The sequence below is a fragment of the Accipiter gentilis genome, chromosome 10 (assembly GCF_929443795.1).
Source record: "Accipiter gentilis chromosome 10, bAccGen1.1, whole genome shotgun sequence".
Taxonomy (NCBI): domain Eukaryota; kingdom Metazoa; phylum Chordata; class Aves; order Accipitriformes; family Accipitridae; genus Astur; species Astur gentilis.
The window spans coordinates 2,739,720-2,751,955 of NC_064889.1; the positions used below are offsets into that span (position 1 = coordinate 2,739,720).

Genomic DNA, 12,236 nt, shown 5'->3' on the forward strand with positions numbered 1-12,236 from the left:
GACCCGAAGAGAAAGCTTCTGCTCCACAAATACCCCCGAGGTTGTTCACGCTGCAGAGCGATGCTTCCCAAAGCCAAGGGAAGTGTTTTCCCCCAGGATACACGAAGGCAGCCCATCCCTTCCCAACCCGAGTTGGGGGGGGGGGGGGGGGGGGGGAATCCCTCTACCCCAAATCTGGCTAAATTTCCCTGCTCCAGGGTGGCTGGGCTTCACAAGCTTTTTTTTTTCCCCCCTTTAAGATGTATCACTTCAGAGGAACGGTGTTTGGGTATCCTTTTGCAGGAGGGTAAAGAAGTGCAAGACTTGACAATTTCTGAATATTTTTAATGCAAAGTTAATACTGTATTTTTAATTTAAAGTTCAACAGTAAAAGGTTTCCAGCCATAACAACAGATCTCACTCATTTAAGACCAAGACACACATACAACAGTCCCATCAGCCAGGATTTCTTCCCGAGAGATCACCCCATTCCAGCTGGACGGGGTTTCCAGTGCAGCAACCCTAACCATCACAGGACAAGAACCACGGCTGTCCCAGCTCTGCGGGACAGTAGTACCACCACTCTCTTCTCCAAGGAGGATACTATCCAAACCAAACCCCTCTGGCTGTAGGAGACCTGGAGCTGAGCTCCCCCTGCCAAGGACAACAGCACAGGAGGAGGATGGATCAGTTGGCCAAATCTTCAGCAGACACAACAGCTGATTGAAGAGCTGAGCAGTGACTCCGTAATATCTACACGCTGCTCACACCAAGTTTGCAAGGTCTCCTTGGAGAAGCTTCAGGCTGTCTTCTTCTCAGGAGAAGCCAGAAGAAGAGATGGCTGCAGACAGGGTTTAGGACAGCAGAGACGGTGGCTTGCAGGCAAGCCTTCTGCCCGGACATAGGCAGAGAGAGAAGAGAGAGAGACAAGGAGAGGAACCACCACCACAAAGTTGACCGCTGGTGCACGGAAGGCCACAGAAGCAAACGCAAGGTGGGGTGACACCTGCCCTGGCACAGGTAGTGCCTTGTCCAGGTGCAGACGGTGGGAGGTCAAGGTGAAAAAACTGGGGGCGCCCGCACCTTTTCATCACCTTCTCTCTGCAGGGATGGAGTCTGTGATAATGGCAGAGATTAAATACCGTTTATCCAGCTGAGCAGGCACCCAACAAGCTCTGGAGTCACCAGGAAGATGCTCCTCCATCGGCATCTCCAGAGCAAGCCCTACCCATCTCCTGCTAACAATAACCCTTGCACAGTCTCCCAACCTCCAGCTGAGCGTGAAAAGGCACCTTTTTTCCTCTTTGGGGTCATTTATTTATAGATTTAAAGAAATAAAAATAGAAAAAGAGGTGAAGAGTGCACACTAAGGAAAAAAAAGTTCATTGCAACAAAGCAAGAGCAGAAGCTGGGGCTGGGAAGGGGTCCCTCTGCCAAGCCCGCAGCTTTTAAGAGAGAGGGATCATTCCTCCTACATGCAAAGTGACCGAGGGCAGCAAGATTCTCCTTTCAAAACCCGCCAAATTCATTTTCACAGTATCCTATGTAGAGAGGCTGCGCCTGGACACCACGCCTGGAAAGAAAGCAGAGAGATGGCATTAGGCAGAGGGCACAGGCAGAGCCCACGGTCAGGTTTGAGTGGTTCAAGGAGTGCAGGGTGGCCATCGGTGTCCCATTTCAGGTGTGACAAGGAGGAAGCCATTTTCATCCTGCACTTATAGACTGGTTTTTTGCTCACGTGTAGGAGCACGGGGAAAGGGCAGGTTTCTTGGGGAAGCTGGTGCTGCAGGAGGAGTGGCAATAGCTGATGGGTCCCCCTTCCTCGGCACGAAGCCCTCTCCTCAGCAGAGCCACCAACCCACGCCGGCAGCAGGGGCTCTCTTCCAGCACTGCACAAAGCAAGCTCTGCCCACACGCAGGCAGGAGAAAGGCTCAGGATTTTCAATAAAAACGAGGGTCACTTTGCACCAGGGAAAGCCCACTTCACCCTTGCTGCCCTCCCCAGGGTCAAATCCCAGAGAGGGTGGCCTTTGCACTATCCCCATGAGCTGGCATCCGGCTGTGAGGAGGGACGGTTACCCGAGAAGCTTGCAGCGAAAGTCAGCCAGCCGCACGTAGGCATCTTGCAGGTCCCTGACGGTCACGTTACTCCACAGTCTCTCGGCTACAGCCCCAGCTCTCGGCCTTGAGGAACAAGGGACAGAGGCAGTCAGGTCAGGGGGGAGTTCGAAAGCTTCTCGCACAAAGCACTGAGCTCCCAAACACTTTCCCGAACGAAGTCCTTCACCACACAAAGAAAGGCACATGGCTTCTGTATATCAAAAGATCCAGTCTTAGAGACATGTGGATCAGGAGCGTACTGGCTGACAGGAGAGACCAGCAATGAACACATACTGGTTGCAGCAGCAGGTTGTACAGGAGCACGTTAGTCTTACAAACCCTCATTTAAGCCCCAGTGAAGCTGTTACTAGCACAGGTGCTGCCAGGGGACAGGGACAAGCACCACGCGTAGACCAAACCTGCAGCGTTTGGCACATGTTGCTCAGTGGTGAGGGAGAGGGGCCTGAGCCCTGCCCCACGCGACTCGAGCTAACCTCCCCACGGTTTCCCTTACCAGAGCCTGGGGGCCAGGTTAGTGACGTCCACATATTCACCCCACATGCACGCCTCTCCGCCGATCACCCGATCCTTCTGCTCAGGGCTGCCTGCCAGAGGACACCGCATTCAGGTGATGGGGTGTTGTAAAATAACACGGTGACTTAGCACCCTGCCTGTAACAGAGGCGCCTGTAACAGCAGTGAGTGGCTCAGCTACGGAGGCAGTAACTTGCCCTTCTGGAAGCCCCTGCTTCAAACCCCAGGCTGGGGGAGAGCAGAGTTGTTTTCTGCTGGCAGCAAGGGAACAGGACATAGCACAGGAACCAAGGACACAGTCCCTCAAGCACCTTCACAGCAGCAAAGAGAACAGATTAGCAAGACAGCCAGCCCTGGTGCTACCTCCGAGTGACAAGTCAGCTGCCATACAGGAAGGGGATGCAAGGAACACACCTTCGAACTTCAAGGGCTCCACCTGGTAGGCTGCCATCCAGTCCTGCCCATAGGCGATGTGGTTGAGGTACCAGGGGGCAGAGAGCAGAGCCCGGTAGCCAGCCTTGGTGACATTCGCCATCTCCTCCATGTATGGTATGGAGTTCTTCCACACGTGGATGATGGTATCTGGCCTCACCTGAAGAGCACAAGTGAACCCCATGCACGGGATCAGGGCAACAACAACAAGAGCACCTCCCCCTGCAAGCAGAGTGTTCTGACTCATCCACAGCTCCAAATACCCTCAAAGGAAAACTGAAGCAGACTTTGGCTTGACTTTTAAGCCACTTCCCACCTGGTTTGCAGAAGCAGAGGGAGGGATAAGCCCATCTGCAGAGTGTCCTGGGCAGGGGTAAAACCTGCCTCTTGCAGGTGTATATACACCTGTATATATGAAGGGAAGAGACAGTTGACAGCAGTGTGACAAAGCCACCATGAGGGCAGCTCACTGGCAGCACCATCTCAAGATCAAGCCCAGTCCCATAACAGAGTAGCCCCTGCCGCCCCCAGCACGGCACCACAAGAGCACACCAGTGTGTCTGGCTGGGGTGCTGGTGCTGTTCACCCCACCACAGGCAACTGCATTAGGGAAAGCAGGCAGCTCTCACCTTCACCCTGTTGTCAAAGACCTCCTGCCACACAATGTAACCTTTGCCAAGGGAAGAGATGATATCCAGAAGCCTGGAGCAGAAAGAGCATAGAGTTTTGGGTCATTCCAACTACACTCCCCTCTCTTTGCTGGTTGCATACAGCCAAAGCAGCAGCCCCAATATTCCCAACACCCACAGTGGGATGTGAAGGTACTTCTGAAGGAGAAGGGAGAAAGCGTGGCCCCTTATGGGGCTTCTTTCTCCTCAGCCCCAGGCTTTTTTGTGGTCAATCTCCCAATGAAACACAGCTAGGCTACTCCCCTTGGGGTCAGGGAGACAGGCCGCAACGGGCGTGGTCCTGAAAAGGAGATCTGGCGTCCCTGAGACAGCAGAAGACATTTGTGCTGGTCACATACTGCAGCTGCAGGCCCAGGATGCAACCATCCTTACCTCTGGATGTAGAACGACTCTAATTTTTTGTAATCTTTGCCAAAGCCCATCTCCTTCATGAAGGCACGAATTTTCGGATTGGACTTCCTGTGTACCAAAGAGAAGAGAATAAAAGCACTGCAACCCAAGCTCTGCAGTAAAGCCAAGACACAGCCAAGTCCTTCCCACATCGGTCCAAGGCTAGCCCACACATTCCAAAGCTGTGGCTGTACCAGCACCAGCAGCTTCCCACAACGAGTGTCACCATGCACACAGAAACCCCAGGCACCAACACACAGAGCCTGGGGGAGCAGGACACCAAAGATCTGCAGATGATCATGACCAAAAAGCAATGGGCTGGGGCTCCAATTCCAGATACTTTCCCCCCAGTCCCCATCCAGCCTGATCACAGACTCACCAGCAGGTGAAGTCCACCTCATCACCACCAAGGTGAAGAAAGAAGTCTGGGAACACAGCGCTGACCTCTTGAAACAAACTGGTCACAAACTGGTAGGTGCTGTTAAGAATGGGGTTGATGGGCCCATAGGTCCCAGAAGGATCCTTGCCCAAATAGCAGGGAGTCAGGAGGCCTGGAGCACCTGGCTCATAACAAACACAGGACAGTGAGGAAGGGGCTAAACGTGGCCATATGCACCGTATAACCCCCCAGACCCTCCTCAGTACAGCCCAGTGCCAGCCGTGAAGACAGAAGACCTGGGCATGGCACACAAGACTCAATCACAGCAGCAGAAACATGATCTCTGGCTCAGGAAGCCTGATCTGATGGGGAGGGATCTGTGTTCTGCACTCATCTTGTGCTCCCCCCATGCACATCCACTACCGCCCCAAACACACACTTCCAAGTGAGATCAGAGCTCGAGCCTTTTAGGCTGGACACCCCTTTCCCCCCTGCAACAGCTACTCTGAGGATGGGACACAGACACACCAAATCCTCGCAGGATGCTAGTTTCCACCTTTCCCAGGTTTCTCCTTGGTATCTCTCCCCACTGCTTTTTTGGGGAGATTCCTGTGGGAAACCACACACAGAACTGCTGGGGAAAGATGACGGTGCAGTCCCCCACACCCTCTCCCAGCTTCATGCACCCACTGCAGACAGGGAAGGGCGGCAGCCACAGTTTTGGATGCAACCACATGCACAGGGTGTACTCCAGTGCAGGCCATGGCATTTGGAGGCAGGTGGAAGGAGAGAGCAAGCCAAGGCAACGTTTTCCTGGAGCTTCTTGCGCTTCCAGACATGGAAGAGGAGACACTTGCAGTCCTTGGAGCAGGGAGCAGCGTGTCAGGACTGGCACGCAGCTCAGCAGAGCAAGGAAGCTAGGTTAAACGCAAGATGCTTGCAATTGCCCATAATGTTGGTTTTGGCAGAGCAGGTGTTCCCAAAAAGTCACCCAGCTTGGACTCAAGAAGAGATGGAAACTTTTTCCCTTTGAATATTGTTCCAGAAGTCAGACCATTGGGTCCTACTTCCCCCAGACGATGCTCTGCTCCTCTTCAAACCCATCCCATGGGATGCAGCTGCCCACACCTGGCTTTTGGGATCCAGGTTGCAGATTCCCTTCCTCCCGCCCATACAACTACAACTCTCCTCACAGCAACAGCAGGCAGGGTTTGCTCCTCACCTGGACCCCAGGAGAGGGTGTGCCCAGGAGTGTCAAACTCTGCAATGACTCTGATGCCACGCAGCCGGGCGTACTCAATCACTGTCTGCACATCACTGGCTGTGTACACGTGGGTCATAGCATTGAAGGCTCCCTGGGGGAACACAGGAAATCTCAGAGCCTTGCTCAGGTGCCGAGGGAGGGGTCTGCTCGCCCTGGGCTGCGCGCTACATGGTAATTGGGGTGGGTTACCTGCTTGCTGAGCTCTGGGAAGGTCGAGCTCTCGTAGGGGAAAGACGGGTCATCCACAATGTGCCAGTGAAACACATTGAACTTGTTGTAAGCCATGACATCCTGGAAAGGAACAGGAACAAAGATGAACACGCCCTGTCCCTTCTGAAAGGTCACCTAACTTGCCAGAGAAAGGGGACAAGGTCCTTGTGCTCCAAAAGGACAAAGAAAGCAAAGTCCTCAAATCCTCCCCAGGATCTAAGAGGGATTCAGACACCTCCCTTCAAACACATCAGCACCACAAAGAGCTGCAGAAGGCCAGTAGTGCTTCTGCTCACAATAAAATCCCTGTTCTCCCTATAACTGAACCAATGGTGGAGACCTGAAAGTTTAATTCTGTTTGGGAAGAACACAGAATGACCACCCACCTCCATCTAACGTGGCTGGGATGAAGCCAGCGCGTTCCCTTGCCCCAGCCTCCAAAAGTAATCTGGATTGCAAGAATCCAAGGTACCCCTCAGGGTTTTCTTCCTTATCCTATTTACAAAGGGAGCTGAGAAATCACTCAAACGAGGCAGCTGAGAGTTACACCGTGAGCAAACCCAGCCATGGGCACTGGGCAGGACCTACAGCACAGAAGCATCTTTCCATGATGCACGTCTGTGTATTAAGAATTGAGGTCACGCAGCATCCCACCACAGCCTGCTGCTTCATCTAGGGACAAGCAAGCTGGTTTTGTTCAAAAAGCCTAGGTTTGACAAGCTCTTCCTCAATGAGATGTCGATGCAGTGGCCTATGCATTAGACAGCTCCTAGGATCTTTGGAAAGAAGCAACAAAAAAAAAAAAACCAAAAGCCCTCCAGGCCACTCAAGGAGCCCTCAGTTGTTGCAGAAGAAGGGACACCCAACTAAACCACCTCACCTCCCAGCACAGGCACCCTACCAGAGTTTCCAGGATGGCTCTCAGGGGCAGGTAGTGACGAGAGGTGTCCAGCAACAGTCCCCGGTGAGGGAAGCGGGGAAAATCCACAATTTCTGTCTTGTTGATGTAGTACTGCACACAGAGAACATGAGGAAGAAGTGAGCAGGACTTTGGGCAACACAGCCATTAGCAGGAGACAATCAGGGTTACCTTTGTCCCCCAGGGCTGGTGAGACAAGAAGGGGTACCCTCACTACCCAGGGTGCAAGCTAGCCAGAAAGAGCTGCAATGCTTTACTCACTCAGAAGGCAGGATTCTGGCTGGATTCATGAATCTCTACTTGGCCCTGGCAAGGCTGTGCTGCACTGCTGGTACCCCCCTCACCCCGAGCATCCCAGCAATCCTCAGCCTGTCCCCACGGAGGCAGGAGCATTACGGAGAGCTGACTGCCCCCAGGAGATGAGGCCAGGACTCACCGTGCCATTCTCATCTCTCCCAACGAGCTGGCTGAATGTTTCCAGGCCTGCAGGAAAACCACACACAGTCCCTTTCTCAGCACAGATTCCCCCAAAGGAACAGAGCTCAATTAACAAATAAGTCTACGGAAAGAGAGAGGCAGAGAGAGACATCCCCATAGGCCTGAGGCAGGGAGAGTGGGAATGCCCCACAGAAAGCACACCTCACCTCTGAGAGCTCCCCAGACAGCATCCGCAGAGAGCAGCAAGGAGCCTTCCAAGACAGACAGCTTATCTGAAACACAGCATCAGAGGGGCCGGTGCTGGCATTAGGTCCCACGCTCCATCACACGCTGCTATGGGCCACGACAGCCCCAGCTACAGGGTTGCAGCAGCACCAGGCAGGAGTTTTGATACAGGACTGCACCCTGGGATCCCAGAGAACAGATTTTGGGGTTTCTTTTCTTGTTTTAAACTTCTCCCACTGCTTTATCAGCATCCTCAGGTAAGTTGCTCCCTCCTTTCCCCAGTTTCTCAATAACATAGTAAGGATGGCTGGCTCCCTAAAATTGGGGGTAAGCACTGCAAAGGGCTATTTCTAAGGGGCACAGAAACAGCCACGCTCCTGCTCCAGTCACTCCCGCTCCCAACCTCTGTACTTACAGCTCTCCTTGGAGTCCAGGCTGGGAAACCCATCACAGCCTGGTGTGGCAACAAAGACCAAGAGCTGAGTGCAGGGCATCCCCCAGGATGGCTCATTCTCTGCAAAGGACACAGACCACAGACATCAACCCCATCCTTGCTCTTCTCCCTCCTTCCCGTCCACCGCCATCCTCCCAGCCCAGCTAGCGATGGAGGCGCAGGAGTACATGGACTTTTAATACACGTGGCAGAAACAGACACACACACCCCTTCACCCCAGAGCAGGCACAGGAGTGTTAAGCAGGGGCTTCTTTCAACACAGGCAACCAGGAGCACATGAGCTGACCCTAACCTTCAGCACACAGAAGGTCTGCTGGTGAGGAAGCCCCCCAGGGAAGGCTTCGCAGTGGAGCTTAAAGGAGCACACAGAAGAGGAGAGTGTGGTCTAGTAGCAGCCCCCAAGGCTTCCTGGACACCAGCCCCTGCTCTAAGCTACAGCTGCGACTACTCAAATCTTACCCAGTGGGGGTGAAGAGCTTCATGTTTCCAAACTCTCCCAGCACCAGGAAAAAAGCACAAACCCAAGAGCTCTGCTACCCTACCCACAGTTCTTAGAAAGGGCAAAGAAACCCTGTAAAAAAGAGTGGAGAATGAATCTAAGCATACTGCAGAGTTGGGCTGAGTTAGAGGCCACCAAAAAGCCTCACCCAGCACAGAAAGGCTTCACCTCCTGCAGAGCAGGTCCCAGGCGCAGCAGCTAGAAAAATAAACCCAGTCACATTCAGACCCCAAGCAGGAGCTCTAGCCGTGCTTCCCTATGTGAAGGAGCACTTCCAAGGATGCACAGGCCCGAGTCCTCACTGGAGTCACTCCCCCAACCCAAAAGGGACGTGTTCAGCCTTTGCTGAGATGCATGGGGCTACTCACAGAAGTCTCTGGCCAGGAGGAGCATGGGTTAGTGGGGTGGGACCCTGCTAATCACAGCCAAGGTCCATGCCTACACCCTCACAGCATTCCGAAGAACAGCCAATGCTCAATATGGTCACTAAAAAAATAAAAATGGCTTTGAGTGAGCCTGGTCAGAGGCCAGGCACCAAGCAGACTTCGGAGAGACCATGGCACCACCAGCGTTCAGGTGAAATGCAGAGAGCCTGCGCTCCAAAACTCGCAGGAACCAGAACCCCCACATTTCTCCAGGAAGGAATGGCGAAACCTCTGCAGAGAAAAGGGAAATGGCTTGAAGATAGCCCTCTGTTTTGAGCTTTCCTCTCTGTTACAGACGAGCCGGTAGCCAAGGCAACCTCGCAGATGTGAGAGCTGGCGCGCCAGCACAACAAGACCTGCTCCCTCTGCTCGGCAAGACAGCAGCTCACCAGGGCCAGCCACTATCAAGCCTGGGGACATGGGAAATATTCATTCTATTGAGAAGCCTCAACAGAATTGATCCCACCACCACACACCACGTTTAAACCTGCCCAGGGAGACATTACCAAACCTGAACATGGCCTCCTTGGCCAAGGAGCAGGCAGGCACCACCATCACACCTAGAAGGCAATGCAGATGGGCGCAGCAGGGATCAGTGACACATCAACCACAAAGGCTGAAGTTCATGGTTTAAAAGAGCACCGTGAAGGCACACGTCAAGTTAATTACGGTCATAGACTGGAAGACAAGGACACTAACGCAATGACTGCAGCAGGTTAGCAGGAGGAAGAGATCAGAGATGGAGGGTCCTGGCTTGAGTTCCACACAGGGTCCTGGCTCTCTCCTGGAGTCGTTTAGGAGCTGCCCAGCTTAAGGACAAGAGACAAGGGAAAAGCAACAAGGGAAATCACAATTAGAGAGAAGGAAAAAAATTCTTTACCTTGAGGGTGGTCAAACACTTCAGCAAGGGGTCAGTTCTCCATCCTTGGAAATACCACAATTTCAGCTGGACACAGCCCTGAGAAGCTTGACCCAACTGCAAAGTTGGCTCTAACTCCAGCTTTGGCCCTGTTTTGAGCAGGGGCTTGACCAAAGGCCCTCATATGTCCCTCCTAACTTAAATTAGTCTCTGTTTTCATGCTTGAAGTCCAGGATGAATGCAGAATTTGGACATAATCTTGCTTGCTTGTTGAACTGACACAGCAGCTTTCCAAAACAGACAGAAAATGGTTTCTGCCTTTTATTTTCTCTATGAATAGAAACTACTTCTTTCCATCCAGGGTTTCCATTGCCTGTTCTTACTAACCACCCATGTTTAAAAAAAAAAGGAAGGCAAAGAGGAAAAAAAGCCCTAAAATTAATTGTGTAGTTTGAGTGTCATAAAGCAGGGCGTATGGAAAGTGATGAGTATAAGCTCGATCTCGAGATCACACAAAATTGCTCGATGTGATGGACATATTTCTCCTCCAAGAGGAACAGGAAAATGTGAATAACTGTATCAGCTGTTTAAAGTTTAGCTCCTAGCAGCAAAAAAGAAACAAGAGGAGTCTTCTCAGCTCCCAAATCAAGATTTATTTCTATTGCTACTTACAAGAGTTGAAGAAATAAAATAAGCCAAACAGTTCTTCTCAGTGTTTCAAACTTGCCTTTGTCAAAGCACGATGCGCTCGAGACGAAGCAAAGCGGCTTCAAACACTGTTACCCTTCTCTGCTTTGATCAGTGGTGGCAGAGTTCACACTGGCATTTAAAATGCTTGGAGGCAGAGTTACTAGCTCTTTTTGATGAATGAAGCGTTTCATATTCCCCAGATATAGCACTTCAGGCTGCCGCAGACCCACGCAGGCACTGAGCATCCGTGCGTGGCCCAGCCTGTGTTTGCCTCTGCAAATGCAGCCAGAGAATTTCCTGCATTTCACCCCAGACATGCAATGGGTGCTATCAAGAAGTCGTCCAGGCCCAAGAAACTTTTACAACCTGTCAACAAATCAAGCCCAGGCTCTTAAAGCTTTTGCCTTTCCTCACCTCACCCTACAATTTCAGGATGAATCTCTGCCAGAAAAGCCACGCTGCCTCAGGATGTGTAACAGCTTAACTTTGGCAAAGAGAACCCCACGGCACAAATACGTACTTGGAAGAAACACACGTGAAGAAACGAAAGTCTTTCCTCAAGGTAAAGCTTCACACTGGATACCAAGAACTGCTAGAAAAGGGAAGAGCCAAGACGTGCAAAAAGCACTGAAGCTGGAGCCATTGCAACACCGGTGGCGGCAGCTCTCCCTGCAGTTGCAAGAAAAGGAAGCAAAACGAAGTGCTGGGGAGCTGAAACACGATCTGGAGGAGACAAAAAATGAGATAGAAAGAGCAAACTCTTGATAGCAAAAGCCTAACTCCTTGAAAGAAACGGAAGACAACTAGTGCTCACTGTGCCAAACAGGATTAGATTTTATTTTAAAATGTGCGTGCCACAGGCATTGACGTCCACGTACGAGCGCAACGCTGCCCTTTGCTACGAGACTCGATTCAAGCCACCGCGCCATCAGACCACAGCCACCACCTCCCCTCGCCACCAGCCCCTTGCCGAACTGAGGAAATAAGGGGGTCAAAAAGCAGACCACCACACAACTCCCACGGCCTGAGCCCCCAAATAAACGAGGGTTTGGGTTTGTGTTTTTTTTAAAAAAGAATAAAGCCACACGTGAAAGACTCAACCGCCCTTCCAGCGGGCCGCAGAGCCCCCCGCCCCGCCGGCAGCCCCCGCCCCGCCTCACCGGTCGGGCGGGCGGCGGCGAAGAGCAGCGCCCAGTACCGCTGGAAGGCCGCCTCCAGCACGGCGCAGCCCGGCCCCACAGCGGAGCCGGCGGCGTAAGCGAAGCGGAAGCGGCGGGGAGGCAGCGAGCAGCGACCGCCGCCCGGCGGGTAGCCCTCGACCTGGGGCTGCGGCCACACGGCGGCCGCCGGCTCCAGCACCACCGTGGCCGCGGCCGCCAGCAGCGGCAGCAGCCGCAGCGCCCGCCCCGCCGCCATGTCGCGCCCCGCAGCCTGAGGGAGGGGGCGGTGCCGCCCGCCGCGGGAGGGACGCCCGCGAAATGGCAGCTCGGCCCCGCGGGGCCGGGCCCGCCTCCGCCGGGCCACGAACGCCCTCACAGCCCCCTCAGGCGGCCGCCCACCAGCTCTCACCCCAGGCCGGGAGTGGCTTTACTCAAGCAAGCGCCGCTTTGCTTTTAAATAAATCCACAAAACCCTCAAGCTCCCTGCCGAGGGCCTTCGAAATTTAGAGTCCCTCCGCCAAGCTCCCTGCCGCCAGAGGGTGCCCTTGGCGAGTCTCAGCAGCTCGATTTTGGGTTTGAGGAGAAGATTAA

At 53.3% G+C, this 12,236-nt stretch overlaps 1 protein-coding gene across 3 annotated transcripts; it reads right to left on the reverse strand.

Moving 5' to 3' along the window:
• Positions 1-309: 309 nt before the first annotated feature.
• On the reverse strand, positions 310-11,941 carry HEXA (hexosaminidase subunit alpha). Of its 3 annotated transcripts, none has more exons than XM_049812740.1 (14): positions 11,646-11,941; positions 7,974-8,072; positions 7,540-7,605; positions 7,332-7,378; positions 6,878-6,988; positions 5,956-6,057; positions 5,725-5,857; positions 4,503-4,683; positions 4,106-4,192; positions 3,674-3,746; positions 3,027-3,204; positions 2,594-2,684; positions 2,059-2,163; positions 310-1,552 (listed from the first exon to the last, which is right to left on the reverse strand). In XM_049812740.1, exons 1-14 carry the CDS (start codon positions 11,899-11,901, stop codon positions 1,489-1,491), a joined length of 1,593 nt encoding a protein of 530 aa, XP_049668697.1. In that variant the 5' UTR covers positions 11,902-11,941; the 3' UTR covers positions 310-1,488. The 3 variants fall into 3 exon arrangements, with proteins under 3 accessions (XP_049668697.1, XP_049668698.1, XP_049668700.1); XM_049812741.1 differs by lacking the exon at positions 11,646-11,941 and adding an exon at positions 9,636-11,630; XM_049812743.1 differs by lacking the exon at positions 11,646-11,941 and adding an exon at positions 8,472-9,355.
• Positions 11,942-12,236: the final 295 nt, after the last annotated feature.